Consider the following 19,087-nt stretch of genomic DNA (forward strand, 5'->3'; position numbering starts at 1 on the left):
CCTGATGCAGGCCAGGATGCCATTGGCCTTCTTGGCCACCTGGGCACACTGCTGGCTCATGTTCAGCCTACCATCAACCAGTACCCCCAGATCCCTTTCTGCCTGGCTGCTCCCCAACCACTCTGTCCCCTGTTGTAAAGACTTTCATAATGTGATGGCATTTGGGATTTCAGTGGCTACCTGAAACTAGATGGCAGGTGTAGATGATAGTATGTTACTGTGACTTGCTTTGGACAAGCTGCACAGTTGTAATTTCCTGTGTATGCCTACAAGGATTCCTAGGATGTGGTATCATTTGTATTAGTGCATCTTTGCCATTCAGATACTCTTGTGTTCAGCTACTGTGAGGAAATCTAGGTAGTACTGTAGATTGTTTCTCAAAATAGGTAGATTTGTTTGTTTGTTTTCTAGAATGTACAAGCACGTTATGGAGAGAGCGAAAATCTTAATGATTCTGATGTTTCATTTGAAGAGTTAAACTCAGACTGCAGCAATACTTGACATGCTTGATGAGTTGTCATCCTTAGAAGGAAACAGAATGACTACAGTATTAGCAAGATGAATGCATCTGGGAATAGCCTTCGCTAAAAAGTTAATTCCCAGATACAGGCTAATGAATTAATACTTTTCATAAGGGTACGGCTCAGATATTCCTGGATGTGAAGCTCATCAGATCTAATGCAACAGCTGCTGAAGCAGTAAGAGGTGATGCTGGTTTTGAATTGTTTTTGGCAAGCAGTGAAAATGCAAGTAGAAGAGTTAGTCCTGGAAAATAACTGTGGACTGCAGCTGTGGATCACAAGTGGATTCAGTTTTAATTAAATTCAAAAAAATAAATTAAAACAAGCCTTTAAATGAAGGATCTTAATTTCAAAAGAACAGGTGTTAATGCATTTTGGTGTTAGTTACAGCATAATAGGCCAGAAAGTGGTTGCTAACTGTCAAGACGTTGGCAGTTGAGCCCACTGGTTTTACTGTGTGGAGACTTCCCATAAAGTTCTTCTGCCAGATTTGGCTAGAGGATTTAAGAAGAGTTAGAAGAAAGCCAAAAGAATGTAGAAGGCAGACTAAATTTGCTTTTAGCTGCTCTTTTGGCTGACAGATCTTCATAGTGAATGAAACATTGGCCTTTTATTTTAGAACTACTTAATTCCTCTTCCCTCTCTCTGTAACACAATCACAGAATGTTAAGGGTTGGAAGGGACGGTGAAAGATCATCCAATCTAACCCCTGTGGCAGAGCAGGATCATCTAGAGTAGTTCATACAGGGATGCATCCAGGCAGGTTTTGCATGTCTCCAGAGAAGGAGACTCTGCGACCTCTCTGGGCAGCCTGTTCCAGTGTGGATCACCCTCAGTGAACCACGGAGTTCCCCTCAACTTAGAAATAATTAAAATAGCTGTTTTCATCTCCTGTTCTTAGTTATGCAGTTTATTTATCCAGTCTGTTGTAGTTCCTGATAGTGTAGTTTCTTCAGAGGCTTGTGTTGTCATTCTCCCAACCACCTCAGTCTTTTGAAGTTGCACTCCGGTGTACACAACTTAGTTGACTGGCGTATACCTTCTATTATTTTCCTTTTAAACTGCAGCATTATTAGTAGGAAAGCATAAAATAGTAACTTAATTTCATTCCTCTTGGATATTAAAAGTGTATTTTCAGTGACTTCTGAACGGTTTAGTTTTTCTTCCTTGCTACGTACAGCTTGGAGTCTTGTAATGTCTAGCAAAGTGAAACTTCAAGGATTGCTGATGCCCATGAATTTTACATTCCTTTCTCCAACAATAAATAATACATCTTACCTTAGCAAATACTCAGAAATTAGTGAAGCCAGATGTTTGCTTTTCATCTGTTTATAAATACTTCTTGGTAGGTAAAGAATTTTTTAATGAAGTTTCAGTTAGACCACAAATTGGACCATCTATCACGTAGCTGCACATAGCCTATGTTACAAAATGTTGTTAACACATTTAAATTCCAGTGTATGCGGTCTTAGTTTATGTGCCTCCAGTGTCTTTAGTTGTCTGTGTTTTACTCAGGAACAGCTGTGTGTTCTGAAGATTTTCTACTTGTTATAGTATTGCCAACATGGAATTAGTTTTTCAGGTCAGGACAAGTGTCACATTGAATCAGGGATGAAGAGAGACAACGTTTTCAGTGATAAAAACTAGATTATGGAGTAATGTGAAATCTTTATTTGCAGTAAGGAATTTGTCTCATGATTGTCTTGGATGTTGGTGTTGATGGGATTGCAAATAGTAGGGAGAGGGAATTCCAGGGAATGAGCAGGAAGACTGTCTGTCTTGCTAAGTAAGAGATGTTCAAGCTGTCAGAATTGATGCAAGTCCATGTTGTCAGTCCCCTGCTAGTAGTGCTGCCAAAAAGTTCCCAGAAGGATCAGGCACAGAGCTCTGGTAGGAACAGTACATGCTTGTCCTTCAGTTGAATACAAAGATTATGAATCAGTGGCTGTACTGTGATGGTTGATTGATGGTCTTCACTGTTTTGCCAGACACTGGTTTGATATACATACTTGGCAAAGCTACTATGTCCTGGTACAGGGAGGCAAAATAGCCAAATAAGCCAGATGTTTTCTATCAATGCATAAAAAAGGTTGACAAAAACAATTGGAGACTGCCATAATCTGAAATTCTAGATATATTTTTAGTTTACATTCTCCAGTTTTGTGGGAAGAAGATTCAAAAGGTGCTGAAAATCTCCCACAGATTCTAGCTTAGGAGCTTGTGGTACTGTAAGCCCATCAAGGGCTGTTGATAGTAAGTTCTGCATACCACTACCTGTGCCTAGCATAGACATTATTATTATTGTTATTTTCCCCAGATACCTGAAATTAAGCCTGAACCTAACTTGACTGTGTTGTTATTTAAATAGGTATTTTTAATAGGCAAAAATACTAGCCATTTTCACAGAGCTTTTTTTCTCATGAACCAGAATGAAACAAAATTATTTATTTAAGTTCTGTCACAGGAATAGAATTTATTATGTATAAATTTGATTTTCAAAAGGATACTATCTTTTGATATACAACTAAAGGCATCCTTAAAGGACCTAAGTTTTCAGGAAGCCTCAAAATCACTTGCCCTTCAAAAAGTAGCCAGCCTTCACAAGTCTCTGGTTGCCCATGGATTTTTCCATATTTCAGTATTTTGCATATCCTGTCTTCCTAGCTATTCACCAGATATGTGTGTGTGTATGTGTTATGTTGGTTCTGGGTTTTGTTGGGGTTTTTTTCTCTTTTTTTTTCAGTGGGTTAATATTTTGGTTTTGGTTTGGGGTTGTTTTGTGTGTGTTGTGTGTGTATTTTGTGTGATCATTTGTTATTGTTGTTTTTTAAATGAAGTCTTTCAGAATAGAGGTGTGATCCAAGCTGAAAGGGGGAGAGTAAATTGCCATTGGATTTTGTTGCATTTCAGATAGCTGAATATGTTGGATTATGTGTGCACTGGACTAACCCCAGTTCGTGGTGCCATGCTAACAGTGTGAAGCACCTTTCTATGTGTGTACTGAAGGTAGTTTCCCTCATTGCTCCAGTTGCACCAAGGTTTCAACTTAGGTTTTTCCCTTCTACATCTTTGAAACTTTCATACCCTGCATATAGTGCTTGCTTCATTAGTAATTTCATTCTTCTCCTTCAAGTAGTTAATTACTTCAGTTATTTTCACCACCGGTGACTTTGCTAAATTAAGGAAGCATTCTGGGAGGTTCTCCTTCCCCTCTGTTCTGAACTGGTGAGACCAATTCTGTGGTATTGTGTCCAGTCCTGTGCTTCCCAGATGAAGGAGGACAGGGAGATACTAGATAGAGCCCAGTGGAGGGCTACAAGTATGATTAAAGGACCTGGAGCTGTTTAGTTCAGAAAAGAGAAGACCGAGATGAGATCTTATTAATGCTTACAAGTATATGACGGATGTCAAGCAGGGGTCGATCTCTTTTCAGAGGTGCCCTGTGACAGCACAAGGGACAAAGGAAGTTCCCTCTTAACAGGAAGACAAACTTCTTTACTGGAGAATGACAGCACTGTAAGAGGCTGCCTACAGAGATTGTAGAGTCTCTTTCTCTAGAGACTTTTAAAACCCACCCAAACATGTTCGTATGTGGCCTGCCCTAGGTGATCCTGCTTTGGCAGAGGGATTGGACTTGATCTCCTGAGGTCTCTTCCAACCCCTACCATTCAGTGATTCCTTAAATATGCATTTCTTGATTTATGTTGTTTTGAGACCTGAGATTAGCCTGTTGTAACTACCTGATTGTAATTTATGGACTTTTGCATAACTGTTTTTCAGTAACAGAAAAGCTCCATTTGTTTTTAAATTTCTTGTATCTTTAGAGCAAGACCTGCCTTTATGGTAACTGTTATGCTGTTTGCATAGTCCTTCCATGCCAGACTGATAAGATTAGAGTTTAAGACTAGTAAAGCTCATTTCCAAGCTAATTTACAAAGCTGATTCTCTACACTAAATTTCCAGGTCATGCATTCTCTCTACAGGAAACACAAGGAGGGTTTGAAGGATTGAGGTCTATACAGCTGTCTGTAAACAGTAGGTACTTATGTAGCATAAAGGAATTGTAGTAAAGCAGCCTATTGTTGTCAGGGTGAAATTCAGTACTGATGGATTCCGAAACAGTCAAACATCCTCCCTCTAAACTAGCAGTACCTTAGAGGAATTAAGTGTCTGTGCTAGAGCTGGAGAAGGCTTTTGTGTTTGTCGTTTGGGCCTTTGTAAACTGAGCTTTGGACTGTTGTTGGGGTGGATTTTTTTGTTGTTGGTTGTTTGAGGGGTTTTGTTTGTGGTTCTTTTATGTTATTTGATGATGTTGTTTGTGAAACTTTCCTCAGCAAAGTACTTTTTTGGTGTGAGATAGTACAGAGGGAGTGTTTGAAGAGGTAGAGCTTTAGTAAATAGAATAACAAAACCAAAAGAAGGCTGAGGACTGAAGAAGTGAAGTTGGTACTGGCTTTGGCATAGGGGAAAATTAGATCAGCACTTAAGGTTGATTTGAATCCTGGTTTTCTATGAAATAATAAGATACTTGTGAGAACTTTGTGAGAGTTGTCAACACTGAAAAAATTACAACTGTTGTGGTTTTAAAAGGTATTGTATTCTATGCCTTTTTTTAATCCCCTTCCCCATTCTCCAATTTCTTAATCAAATTGAGTGGGAAACAATGTATTTACCGGGTTTGGAGAGGGAAGACGGAAAGTAGGTTTTGAAATTTCAGAGTTTGTGTTTGGCAGAATCATTGTAACACGTTTTAATAAAGTAGGTATTAACAGAGGAGCGTGGTATCGAGGATATTCATATTCATATTGTTAGGCTCTGCTGGGACGTGACTTTAATAAAAAGCATAAGGTTCAGTATTTGTATTTTAAATTATGGAACAACTTAGATTATTTTATTATATAGAAGCCTTAAAAAAAACGAGCAAACAAGAAGTTTAAATAGCTATTCATTCTTGGTAGAATGAACTAGGCCAGAAAGAGACAGTAGTAGGTTTGAAAACTGTTGAATATTACATATTCAATATATATGCATTTCTGTGTAGGGATTTTTATTTCATCTTACTAAATGCTCTTAGGACATGTTACATTCAGTAATGAGCATGTTTTATGCTAAGCTTGAGCTTTGATTCAGACCAACAAATATGAGGAAATTAGATGTAGCCACTGCACTTCTGAAGTCCCGTTAGGCAAGCTAAGGCAGTGTAGCTTCTGCCTGTGTAGAAGCTGCACATGCTTATCATCTTCTTATCCTCAACTGCATACACCAGCTGTTTCCACTGCATCAGCTCTAGTATTCATCTGACCACTATTAGTTTGAAAAATCAGTGGAAAGCGGACTTAGAAGCCCTTGTGTTTGCTAGATGAGCTCTCTGAAAAGTAAAAGACTGAAGGTCAGAAGGAGGGACGGTCAAGCTGTCTCTGACCTACTCCTTTAGACCTAAATCACAAACACTCATTTATGTAGACTCTGTTTAAATTGATAGGACTTGAATCAGATTAATCAAATCTATTAATAAGACTTGCATCAACATACCTTTTTTTGTTCGATTTCAACAGCTGTTGATGTCAGGACTACAGTGTAAGCTTGTGTATGTGTAGAAAAGAGGAGCCTTGGATTTTTTTCTTTCACTTAGTATCAGAAGTTAGACTATTTTTGTAAAATCATCTTTTCAACATTGGCCACCTCAATTCCAGTATAAATGCGTTCAAACCATGGTGACAGTGATGATAAATTCAGTGCTGTACTGAACTATTTGAAAGACTGTGAACAAATGCTGGTAGCCAGAGTCTGAGCTTTTGCAGTAAGCAGTATTTAACAGAAAATATTTTGGTTATTACCATGTTTTATTTTGGGCCAGGGCAAATTGGAAATACTGTGGTCCTGTGAACTGTTTAACATGGACCTAGTTCAGAATCCTGCACAACTGTGCTTTCTCTGGATTATAGAACCCATTTTAAAAACACCAATCACTAATGCATGCAGGTGGGAATTTAGCCTATCAGAGTACATAAACCACTGGTATTTTTTCAGTTCATAATCACTACAATATTTTCTGGGTTCACAACAGTCAGAACAGTGAAGGGAAGCTGGTTAGTGTTTAGATATGGAGAGTTCAAAACACATTGAGCCTAAATAAACGCATCTGTCACTGGAAGAATAAAATACTTTCTAGGTAATTTAAAACCATGGGTTTCTAAATTTCACAATTCAAGATAAGTGGTTTATTCCAGTAAACTTTGTTTTTTGTAGCTGTGTTAGACTATGTACACAGTTATTTTGAGAAACCAGTGCAGGTAAGCTTTGTGTGTGCAAATGCCTTATTTGGTGTTCATTTATGGAGTGCTTAACAGGTCACTAATAGTGGAAAGAAATTATTGAAATTATTGCTGGGGGGGGGGGGGGGGGGGGGGAGGAAGCTGAAATAGCTGGAAGCTGGAAGCAGAATAAAGTTATGGTATTACTTCTGGTGAAATGCAAGATGGACATAAAAGAATAAAACACCTACATAAATACTGTGCTCAGGCTCTCTAAATGACCATTTTAATGCAACAAGAAATAACATCTTCAGAAGGAAGGTGGACTATTTTATTTTTCTTTCTTGCAGTAGTGTTTTTCCTCATTTGCTTAAAATCAGCTTTTACAATATAGAAGCTGTTTTCTCAAAATCTGCTTCACTGAGTTAATGTCTTTAGTGTCTAATGACAAAAATTACACCAAAAGCTTGGGCTTTTATCATATATCGACTTTTTTTAGCCTATATAAAAAGGAAAGTAAGTGTTCTAAGTGATTTCTTGTTTATACAATGTTTTTATTATTATTTTATTGCCTTGATAGTATCAGTTTTCAGCACAGTGAATGTTTGTAAATTTAAGCAGTTTTGTGTTCTTGACATAATTTCATTAAGGGTTTCACAAATGCATATCCCTGTAAAGTTAAGGCTACAGTGGGCCTTTTAAGTTGACTTTATATATTGGAGTGTAAATAATTCGAAGGTTTTAAAATTTTAACTTAACTGTTAATTGAAATAATTATTTTACCAAGCTAATTGACTTTTGCTATATATAACTGTGTGCTTGCACACAATTATGCATACAGTGTATCAGCTTTTAAAAAATGTTGTGTTCTTAAGGGATTTGAAGTGATTTCCAATAGCCATTAGCTGCAGCCACAGCTCAGAATTTCTCAATTGTTGTCCTCAGGATCTCTAAATTCTCTTACTCTTGTAGAATTGTTAGTATTTGGTGCACAGTTTCACTTTAGATCAGGCAAAAAGAAGCAAGTCTTTTTTCAGGCTTAACCTTGGTACACATATTGGTAACCTGCACAGAGTAATTTTTATGATGCTTTCACCTGCTGAGTTAACGTGGGTAGGAAAACCTGATTTGGAAAAAATTGACTTAGTCACAAGAGGCCCCAGTGGATTGCAATTGAGCAAGGAATTGTTGGTGAGAAATCTGAAGATAAATATCTAAATCTGTACCTCCATTTATCTACATTTTCTGTACTGCCTGTTGTCAGTCTGACTCATGTTTTATGTTTTATACCACTTTGAATATTGTTTTCAGTAAATTTCCATGTTTGTACAGTTTGTTTCCTTTGCCAGTTCAGCTCTTGGGGGATGAAGGATTTAGTTGTACTATATATGTATTTAAGACCTTTGTTATGTTGGGTGGTTTTTTGTTTTGCTTAATTTTTTAATATTTTAATTTTTATTCCAGTTATCTAGAAAAGTATGAAAAAGTACATCATTTTGGGGAGGAGGATGATGAGGTACAACCAGGCAATCCAAAGCCACAACTTCCTATTGGTGCAATTCCAACTTCCTATAACTACCAGCAACACAGTGTGTCAGGTAAATTTTTGAGGAAAAAAGTGCTATTTTTCTCCCACACACATATATATACACACACAGAGAGCCTACAGAAATAGTGTGTAGATAAATTTACAATATTATTAGAACTGTCAAATTTGTAAGTCACTCAAATTATTAAATTAGTACACTCAAAACCCTTTCCATTGTGAACTAAAACAAATAACTATGAACATCCAGACCTATTCATTTTCTTTACAGATGTTTCTCTTCCTAATTAGCAGGGCTTACATAGTTGCTTGTCTTGAAAAAACGGAAATTTTAATTTTCAAGACGCATTTTCTCCTTCTATCACATCAGTCATTTCTCTACAAATACCTGACTTGAACATAAGGCTTATTAAAGTTTAAAATCTAAGGATTAAAGCACATGCATGCAGAGCCAGAATCAACACATTGGAATTTAGAATCCAAAATACTCATCTTGAACCAATAAAGAAATGAAAAGCTGGTGAACTCCATTGAAAGGATGTATAATTTGTAGTGCAGAAAGTGACTCCAATTTGTATTACAATTGTAATCAGTTAAAGTTTGTTTTTTCAGAACTTTTCTTTGGGAGAGCATACTTCAATACTGCATTCTGCAGATTATGAAGGAATTCTTATCTGTGTGGAAAGGCATGCAGCTAAATAGAATGTGTTCAGCATTTTGGCCAAAGGCTAATGAAAAAAAGAATAAATGCTGTAAACAGTTGTTACAACTCACAATACCTTATTAATAAACTTGTAATAAATATTTATAATATTGTCTAATGTACTATCTGAATTCATTTAGCTGCGAAAATGTGTTTTGTTTTTTGTTCTGTGTTGTTTTCTTATTTAGATTACCTTCGTCAAAGCTATGGGCTGTCTATGGACTTAAACTCACCAAATGACTATAATAAATTGGTGCTTTCATTGTTATCTGGACTCCCAAATGAAGTGGACTTTGCAATTAATGTATGTACTCTTCTTTCAAATGAAAGCAAGCATGTTATGCAGCTTGAAAAGGACCCTAAAATCATCACTTTACTGCTTGCAAATGCTGGGGTTTTTGATGACAGTAAGTATATAACAATACTTTTGCAACAGAAAGAGTCAATACCTGTTGTTGCATCTTTCACAACCCTTGGTAATTAAAAGTTTGTGATTTATTGCACTGTAATATATTTGTTTTTTCTTTTTGCCTCGTCCATGGTTACATTTTTTTTTTTTTTATCAGATGTCACAGAAACTTGTAAAGTTAGGTAATGTAAATCAGTGTTGTTTAACAGCACAGTGAAATGTAAGAATTAGGGGGTTTATGATAATTGTTCAAGATGCTCAAATTGACAGCACTGGATTTCCATCTGCTTGTACTCTATTACTGCTTTCTTCTGAAATTGTAAGTCCGTGCTGACTTTTCGTAGTTCGTTTATAATAACAGCCAACGAATGTGAAAACTGAAAAAGGGCAGTCTGAAAACAATAACCCACTTAGAGTTTTAAAAAATTATTTTATTTATTTTTGAATCCTAATACTTCATTACACAGTCAGCTGTTGTGAAATTCAGAATACAAAACTCAGGGCTTAAAACTCCTAATTTGAGTTTTGCAATTATTTAATGTGTTAGCACATAAGTTTTAAGAGAGAGATGTTCTCAAAACAAACTTAAGTATGTGAAATAACTCTTCTCCCTTGTTCAGTGTGACCTCCATGTCAAATAAATTAACTCAAACCATCCTAAAAGTGTCTTATGATGGTGAGGGGAAAGTATTTTACTGATTTTATGACTTTATTTATATATATATTTAAAATATGCTAAAGAAATTGCCACCATAAGAAATTGCTCAAATGTTTGTTTGGTTTTTTTCAGCTAAGTATAGCTAAGTCTGCAGGTATAGATGATCATATCTGTCTGTGTATAAATGTACTTTGCATGTGTAAGCACAAACATAGTAATGATATGTCCAAGATTGTGTTTTAATATTCTGGGAGTCAGTGTTAGACATTGTATACTGTTTGATAGCTTTACTGAAAAAATAAGATCACAAATATTTTTACATAAGGATTTGTAGTTTGTTCCTCTTCCCCACAGTATTATGGTTGTGTTCTCCAGCTTCTTTCTTACATTTTTGATTGCTACCTATGCCCTTCAGATCTTGGTCATCCAGTTGCTGTGTCTAGCTTAGTCACAAGAACTTCCAAAGAAAAACATTTGAAAGGAAACTGAAGTCCTGAATCGTTCCAGAGTGCTTGCTCTCTAGACTTTTGAGTTTATTGTAGCTCTCCTGTTTGATGAATTTTCCATGGACTTAGGAATTGACAGATAAATTATCAAGCTTGTATTGCTATTTCATTATTATTTTGGATGCTGCAGAGGTGGACAGTATTTTCTTGAGTTCTTAAGTTGGACTCTGAGTACAGACTTTTGCTGGTTTATATTAGTTATTTCTTAAGTGGAAAAATATTAGAGATAAAGCCAAGAGGAATGACAAGCATGTAATGAGCTTACTCTTTTCATTCCTTGGGGAAAACATTTTTATCTCAACCTGACTACATCTTCCGGGTAAATCCAGGCAGTCTTCTAACAACATTAGAAGGACTAATTGTGAGAAATTAGGTAAAAAACATTGTATGTGTTTACTTTTTTTGAAGCAGGAAACTTTGATTTGAAGTACTTACATGCTTCTATATTAAAAATAATGAAGGTAAATCTATTGAGTTTGGTGATCAAATGAAATCCATCATTAGTAAATTCAGGTAGTATGGAAGTACTCATCATTTCAGCTGTAAATAAATGGTATCTGATTATTTCATGTGGATTTTAGATTTGACTAGTCTATAATGAAGGCTTTATCATTGTCAGTGTTTATAATGCAGTGTTTCTAGATAACAAGAAAAATATGTCTTCAGCATTTCCTCCCCTGTAGAGTCTGAGATGACAATTACATTACAGGTCATAAGGCAGCCCCAGAGGTTGAAAAGGTGTATAGTACCTTCAGTTTGGAGTGCTGCTTAAGCCATTCTATGAGATGAAAGCTGATGTCATCTTTGAAATTCGTAGCATTTTACTCAAAACAATAAAACAATATGAACCAAAATGTGTAACTGTAACTTAAAAGTATCATTAGTTCATTCCAGAACTACTGCAAGACACAAGTTTTATTTTTGGATTGACTCAGTCTTTGAGTTAGATGGATTGAGCCTTTGCTGCTTTCTAGGAGTATTACAATTGGAGAATTTGTGGTAGTGGCTTCAACACCCAAGAAATCCATTGCATTCCTGCTTATTGACTTTCAGTTCAGCGTTGTCAAAATCCGCCTCCTGCCATTAGGCTTTTTAGAAAACATGATGGGGAACTTGTTTAATTACAATAGCAGTGTTTACAGCACATACAGTGCACATGGAAAACAGTTGTGAGGCTGAAAATCGAGCAGTTATCTTGATTCTTGGAAAAGAATTGTAGCAAAGTTTCCCATGTGTTTTTTTTGGTAAAGGTTTCACAAATAGTCCATTCTTTATGAACTATTTATTCTCAATTTAAACTGTAAAACTGCAGTAGCTGCAGAAATATCAGCTGATTTATGCAGGATTGTTAATTTTTAATGAAAAGGAAAGACTGGGAGATTCAGTAGTGTTACTGAATATTTAGTTTATGGATTAGTAAAAAGTCAAATACTTTATTTTGCATTTTGCTAAATTCTGCTTTTTATGCTTAAAGCTTTAGGATCATTTTCTGCTGTGTTCGGAGAAGAATGGAAGGAGAAAACTGATAGAGATTTTGTTAAGGTAATTTAAAACTTACTACTTTTGAACTACATATGATGGGTATCAAATCCTTTAAAAAGAAAGAAAATGGTAAGATATAGTAGCCTATGTCTTTAGAATTATTCTTTATTCTTTTGACTTAAATGCAGGAGAACATTAAATCATAGTTGTCAAAATGTTTGGATAAGCAGGAGGAAGTACATTAAAAATAGGTGTAAGCAGATGAATAAAGAGGTTCCGTGTTTCTTTTTTATAAGAAAGCTGGTAACATGGAAATGGAAAACTGAACAACATATTTGGCAAGAGAGAGCTATGCTTTTCTTTTAAAACTGCTCTGATGAGTGAAGAACTGGTTTGGATTATGAAACTTGTGTCCATAACACAGGAAGGTTAGGACAAATTTAAATAAATTAGCCATGATGCAAGTTTATTTCAATTAAGCTATTTTTGAACAAGGCTTTTTTATCTTTCCACTAGAGGGCATGATCTACTGTACCTGTAATGAAACAAGGTAAAAATATAACAAAAGTTTATTTGTGTAAGTGTTCCCTCTTTATTATAGATGAGCATTTTGAGGTGAATGAGAGCATGACATATATTATGGGTTTGACATTTCAGTATATCTGTTATGATACACAGTTTCCTTAAATTGAATTTCAGGTGATGATTTACATGGCTAAAATAGATGAAAGATGGCTTAACATATATTTTGATAGTTTATGCTTGTAAGCAAATATGTGAAGAGAGAAGCTGCTGAGTTCCTTATGAATTCATAGCTGAGTATCTGCTCAATTTCTTCATTGTCTCATGTACTGAAATGTCTTACCAGTATTACAGAGAAGTATTTGTTAGGAGCTTTTTCTGTTTGTCTTTTATGTAACTCAATTTTGGGACAAATTGGGCCATAGTAGTTTTAGTTAAATGGTAAGAAATGCTGAAATACTAGTGAATTGATTCCCTAACCAAAATTTCCTAAGTAGAGAACAAAACAAGTAAGCTCTAAGATCTGTTAGTATATGAACCTGAAAATGTGGTTCAAATGTATTGAAGGTAAGATGTAAAAAGTACATTTTCTTAATCTTTGTTACCTTTTCCCCTTTTAAAACATGTCCAGAATTGATGCAGGTTGTATTTTGGTTTGGGGGGCATTCATTTTTGTTTGTTTGTTCCTCTGTTGCTTTTTTTCAGTGGTTAATTTTTAAAGCATTTGGCACTTCACCTTAACTTGTCACAGGCTGTTGCTGATCTAGGGCACCAGAAGCATCATCTCTAGATCTGTAAACATTTGAAATTACTCAGAATTCTAATTTATTCTATGTTCATTAATTATTTAGATTTAAGTAATTGTGATAGAGAAGACAGATGGTTCTGATAAATGTTTTTAACAGTGTTAAGCAGAACCACTGTAACTGCAGTAAAGTTTGCTAATAAGAAACTTGGATGCTTTCCAGGATCAATGATCTATTTTTGAACATTGCAACATGTATAGTAAAACTCTGTAGTGAAATACTGCTGAAAGCATGTCAGAAACTAACACTATATCTAAAAATAACTGTAATGCCAAGAATCCAGACTTTACAGAACATCTTACTTCAAGCATTTGTTTGGCCCTGCTACTGGATATAATTTATTTTGTATTGCAGCTGTGCTTGTGTCAAAAAAGAAACCAGGGGAAGCATTATGGGAACTTTATGAAATAGCAGAGAGATATTTGGTTGGCAGGATAGAGTTTGTGTATCTTTTTTATTAAGTTTGCTTTTACAGCTTTAAGATTAATAGAATGGCTATTGAATGTGTGTCCTTCACATTATCTTTTAAAGTTGGTTATTTTTCAATTTGCTTTTATTTTTCATTTTGTTGCTAGTTGTTTATGTCTGGATTTTGTAACATTGTTGCAGTTTGGTTTCTGCTATAATGGCAGTAGATTAGATATTCATGTAAAGATGGAAAAAAAGAGTTTTGAATTGGGAGAGGAAAAATGTGATTAAAGCATAGAGATGACATAAACACAAGTGTTGGAGATTCTTAGAAAGGAGACTGGGGAAAGCAATTTTGTAAACATGTCAATTCTAAACTGATAGCAATGGAATTGGTAGAAATGTTGTGGTTTGTAATTGTTACCTTCAGACTAGTAGATTTTTTTTTTCTTATGTTGGAGTTTGGGGTTGAAGGATTTCTGTACTTCAATATCTTTATACAGGCATTGGAGGTAACTGTAGAATTATGTATTTATACTAAAATATTTTGTGGAAGTTTTTCATACGTGCTTTAAACAAGCTCATTTAAATTTATTAGTCTCAATATTAGCATTTTTAAAATTAGCTTTCAGTACAGAAAAATGTCTCAGTGCTTTTTTTTCATTATTTTTCTCTTCTGCTCAGATGTTTTTGCATCTACTCTGGAAGCTTTTCCATTTTTAACTGTTGCATTTTGCTTTGAATTTCCTCATGTTAGCCAGGTTCACTTGAGAATATAGTTTGTCTTTCAAGAGTGACTCATTCATATAAGATAGATTTAGCTGTTTTATCAGGTATTTCTGTCATGTCTCCAGCAGTTGCCCACTATCTGATGCAGTATATGAATAATTGCATTACATTTCTTCATGCACCATCCAATTTACTTCAGTTTAAGGATTTGGACTTTCTGAGGTGTCCTCTAGCTGTAGAATTCCAAAATCCAGGCTTATGCAGGGCTTATGCTTTCTTTATTGCTTTGCATAATGCTTTACATCCCTGGTTTCCTATTTTTGTGAAGTTCTTTGTTCAACTCTTTCTTCCTTATGTAAATTTAATAAGTCTTCTTTACTGTATATTTATTCTTTGAATTTTTTGTAGTGCATATTGAGAGATCCTTATTTTTTTGAGTGCCCAAAATTACTTTTCAAACCTCTGATCTCTCCCACTGGTCTGTCAAGCTGACACTTAGACTCTTTCTTGGACAATGACAATAAGCAGTCATGGTTATTGCTATATTACATGATTTCTAGGCTCAAATGTGCTTTGCTTTTATAGACAGTAATTTGGTTCATCTGATTTCTAGTGAATTCTGTACAATCCTGTGCATCTTTTTCTAAAGGAACTTGGCTACTGAAAGTAACCAGGTTGTGTATGTGAATTGAGTTCTTTACCTTTGTCCATTACGTAGGATAACATTTAATTTTATTGGGGTTTTTTTGGGGGTGGGTGATACTATCTTTTGGGTAATATTTCTGAGCCACTTACAGAATATTAGAAATCTTAGAATCTGCAAAATGCTCACAGGAAGCCTAGTTTGTTACTGTGGTAGGTATTTTGTGATTGCTAAAACATCCAGGACACTTGCTGGCATTGAGAATGCAAACCTAGGGTTTTGAGGAAGCAAAGGACACTGGGATATTTCTGCAGGTAAAGCCGTGTTCTTGGTGAGGATTATCACTCACACTGCTTCTGAAATAAACACTCAAGAGGGTAAAACCAGGTATTTGAAAAAATTGTTCTTTTTAAAGTTATATCATCTGCATATTCATGTCCTGTCCTGCAGATTCCCTTCCTGAGAGCCTTTTCAGAGCTTTAGAACTCATGAACTTTACAGAACTCTAGAACTGATGCTTTGCAGGGACGCACATTCTTCTGGTGTGTTTCATGTAGACACAGGGAGGGCTTGTGCATATGCTCTAGCTAATCCTGAGGCAAAAGTTGTCTAGTTGGAGTGGCTAACATTTTATGCTCATGGCATATCTGTACAATGAAAAAAAATTGAGTAACAGTTATATATAAGTAAACTGTATTTGCTGCTTTAGTGTGTATCTCTTGTTTTAATTTAACAGAATGGAACCATGCTCTGTTCTGAAAAAGATAAAATTATCTGAGTTGACATCTAGCATAGTTTGACAGGTTGCTTCTTTAGGGACGAGAGACTTTCTCATTTATCCAAGCAACTAGCATGGCTCTGTGTGTTCTGTGAGTTTTAGATGTACAGATTTCCAACAATGTATTCCTGTCTTCATCTTCAACCATAGCACTTTGAGGCTTTACCTTGGGTAGTCTGTAGTATCTTTATCTGCAAAATATTTCAATCCTCATTTTCCATCCCTTTGAAAAACCTCCAGGATGATTTGCTTTCCAGATAGTAAAATATACTCTTTTATGACTTGGTATTGCCAGAGCTTTTAAAATACTCCGATTTGGACTGTACACTTGAGTATTAAGTGGTGAAAACTGAATTACTGGAGAACTTGGCTACCAAAATGTCATGATGCTGTTATAACACTTAATGTGTGACAGCAGTTTTAACATTGTATTGTAACTGACTTCAGCCTCTTTCAAAGAGATTCAGGTTGAAGCTGTGGACTGTATCTCTCTTCAGTATTCACTTAAAAAAACCCCAAACATATCCTTAGCTGATTAAACAACTAATATTTAAAAGTTCCTGAGATTTTTCTTTTAACTAGCAGTGAAATGCAAAGCCTTACTGTATTCATTGCTTTTCCAGAAGGAAACATCCTAAAGGAAAGTGTGTACTGACTGGAGTATTTCCAGACAATGTATTTCTCTGTGCTTTTCAGAATAATGACTGAAGCCTCTTCTTTAAATAGTCTCCTTCTCTAAAAGTAAAGGCAGCTCAAAATGAAGAGCATTCTGCAATTTTACCTCCATGCCTTGGTCTTCTGTGGCTTTTGGTGATAGCCTCAGTATTCATTAGAAAAATCTGTTTGTCACAAACAATAAGAAGTTAGACTTCTATCTGGCTGTTCTTGTCTTTGCTAAAATAAGGTAATAATCCTTTCTGTGCAAATAATCCTCTTTACTAAACAGCACTTGGATGTAATTTAGCAGCGTTGCAGTGGAGAGTAAAATTCTTTTCCTTCCAATTTAGAAAATCTGTAGCATTGTATTTTTCAAGAAAATAGTAGTGTCAAGCTTGGTATGAACGCTGTAATTTAGCAATTACATTTGCATAGCAAAATTTCTCCTGCTGTTCAGCTGGTTGAACTTCCAAGCCTTCCTTTTTTATCCAGATTTATTTGTAGTTTTTATTCTGTGATCATAGCCAAAAGAGGAGCTGCATTTCATTAATGAAATGTATAAATTTTTATTAGTCAAAGGAATGTTTGTGCTTTGGTTACAATATACACATTAGAAAAAAATAACATCATTATATATTTTTATATTAATATACATCACAGTGTGTATTTTTATTGGCTTTCAACCCCCAATCTGTTGATTAATTCTTGAATTCCAACAGGAATAGCAACATAACAACCATTTGCAGCTCAGGCCATACATTTGTAAAGCAGTTTGTATTCCAGTCTGCAGAAGCATTCTGTTTTGCTTGTATTTATAAAGGTCTTTGGTGATGGTGGGTGTTGCTTCCCTCTCTTTATTGGTTTATAATGATGTGGAAAACACAGCAAAAAGCTTTAAAAAGTCTCTTCAGTTATAAATGTAACTGTTGTACCTGTAGCAGGAGTGTAAATGTACTGAAACTGAGAGGAGTCAGCATGTTCTGCTTTAGGACTTAATCTTTTGTAGGTGGTGCAGGAGGATGAACTCTACTTCTTTTCTACTTGATAACTACTGTATTTCTGATTGCTTGTGGAAAACCACCCTTATGGTTTCAGTACACATTTCAGCAAAGCACTTCTGTGTTCATGTTGGTTTGTCATGAATGTGTACTTCTGGTGGTTGAAGGGAGGGATTTCTAAAAGTACTGAACATCTCGTATATTGTCCCATGGGTGAAAAACATAGCTGCTATTAGATGACTTGAGGCCCTAGGAAGTTGTGAAAGAAAAATCCTGTTCACATTTTTCAATATTGTTATGTAATAGAAAAATAATTACTATTTAAAGACATACAATCCCCTGGAAAACGAGTGTGTGTTTTTTTTTCTTCAGTTTTGGAAGGATATTGTGGAGGATATTGAAGTTCGTGATCTAATTTCCGACAGAAGCAAATCTCAAGGTGAGACATCTTGGCTAATCTTAATACCATGCATGTTGGTAAATAGACTAAAGGAAGGACTAACATTTGTTTGTTTAATTTATAGATATTCCATCAGAAGAATGGATTTGGGAATCCTTGTTTCATCCACCTCGCAAATTGGGCATTAATGATATCGAAGGGCAGCGGGTACTTCAGATCGCAGTGATTTTACGTAATCTTTCTTTTGAAGAGGGAAATGTTAAACTTTTGGCAGCTAATCGTACTTGTCTTCGGTTCCTGCTGCTCTCTGCTCATAGTCACTTTATTTCTCTACGGCAGTTGGGGCTTGACACGCTGGGAAATATTGCAGCAGAGGTAATGTGCTTTGAAATCGAACAGTTAACATACACTTTGATGAAAGCATTGCTATAGTGTTAATGAAATTAATTTTTTTTTTCTCCCCCCTCTTGATCTTTGGATGAAGCAGGAAATAAATTATTCCCTGAATTCATAGATAGCAACTTCAAGATGAGAATTCAGAGCCAAAGCAAAAATGCAGGTTATATATGTCAGTTTGCTAAAATGGAATCACATGAAGAAGACTGATGATACAGGGAGATACAAAATATTCTTAGTGTATAATTTTTAGTTTAGCTTCCCAGAGAAGAAAGGAATTTAGTTAAATCCTGCAGAGTGTACCCTGGCTTCCTCACTTTACAATTACACTTTACTTTTAGTCAAAACTTCAAAGTACATTTGAGAAAGAGGGTGGTAGACTGTAGAGTTAGATAATGGTTGGGCGTAATGATTTTTAAGGCCTTTTCCAACCAAAATGATTCTATGATTCTAAAGGGTTTTATGTCATGTGTAGTGGGCACCAGTAAGCTAGCCCAGTAGGTATACTGCCTAAATCACTCTTTTAAAAGAGGTTTGAGTGCAATAAAATACAGTGTTTGGTTTAGTTGATTAGGTGGTGTTGGATGATAGGTTGGACACAATGATCTTGAAGGTCTCTTCCAACCTGGTCTATTCTATTCTAAATTACACTGATTTTGTAGGTAGGTATG

The 19,087-nt window shown here is 35.5% G+C and overlaps 1 protein-coding gene across 1 annotated transcript in view; it reads left to right on the plus strand.

Moving 5' to 3' along the window:
- The window catches only part of ARID2 (AT-rich interaction domain 2), a 98,468-nt gene that overhangs the window by 49,726 nt on the left and 29,655 nt on the right, over positions 1 to 19,087 (plus strand). Inside the window, exons 4-8 of the mRNA XM_054178410.1 lie at positions 8,240 to 8,373; positions 9,213 to 9,431; positions 12,072 to 12,139; positions 17,993 to 18,059; positions 18,145 to 18,395. Of these exons, the coding sequence (XP_054034385.1) occupies positions 8,240 to 8,373; positions 9,213 to 9,431; positions 12,072 to 12,139; positions 17,993 to 18,059; positions 18,145 to 18,395 (739 nt within the window). The remainder of the gene's footprint in view (positions 1 to 8,239; positions 8,374 to 9,212; positions 9,432 to 12,071; positions 12,140 to 17,992; positions 18,060 to 18,144; positions 18,396 to 19,087) is intronic.

This window comes from Dryobates pubescens, chromosome Z (genome assembly GCF_014839835.1).
Source record: "Dryobates pubescens isolate bDryPub1 chromosome Z, bDryPub1.pri, whole genome shotgun sequence".
NCBI classification, from domain to species: Eukaryota; Metazoa; Chordata; class Aves; order Piciformes; family Picidae; genus Dryobates; species Dryobates pubescens.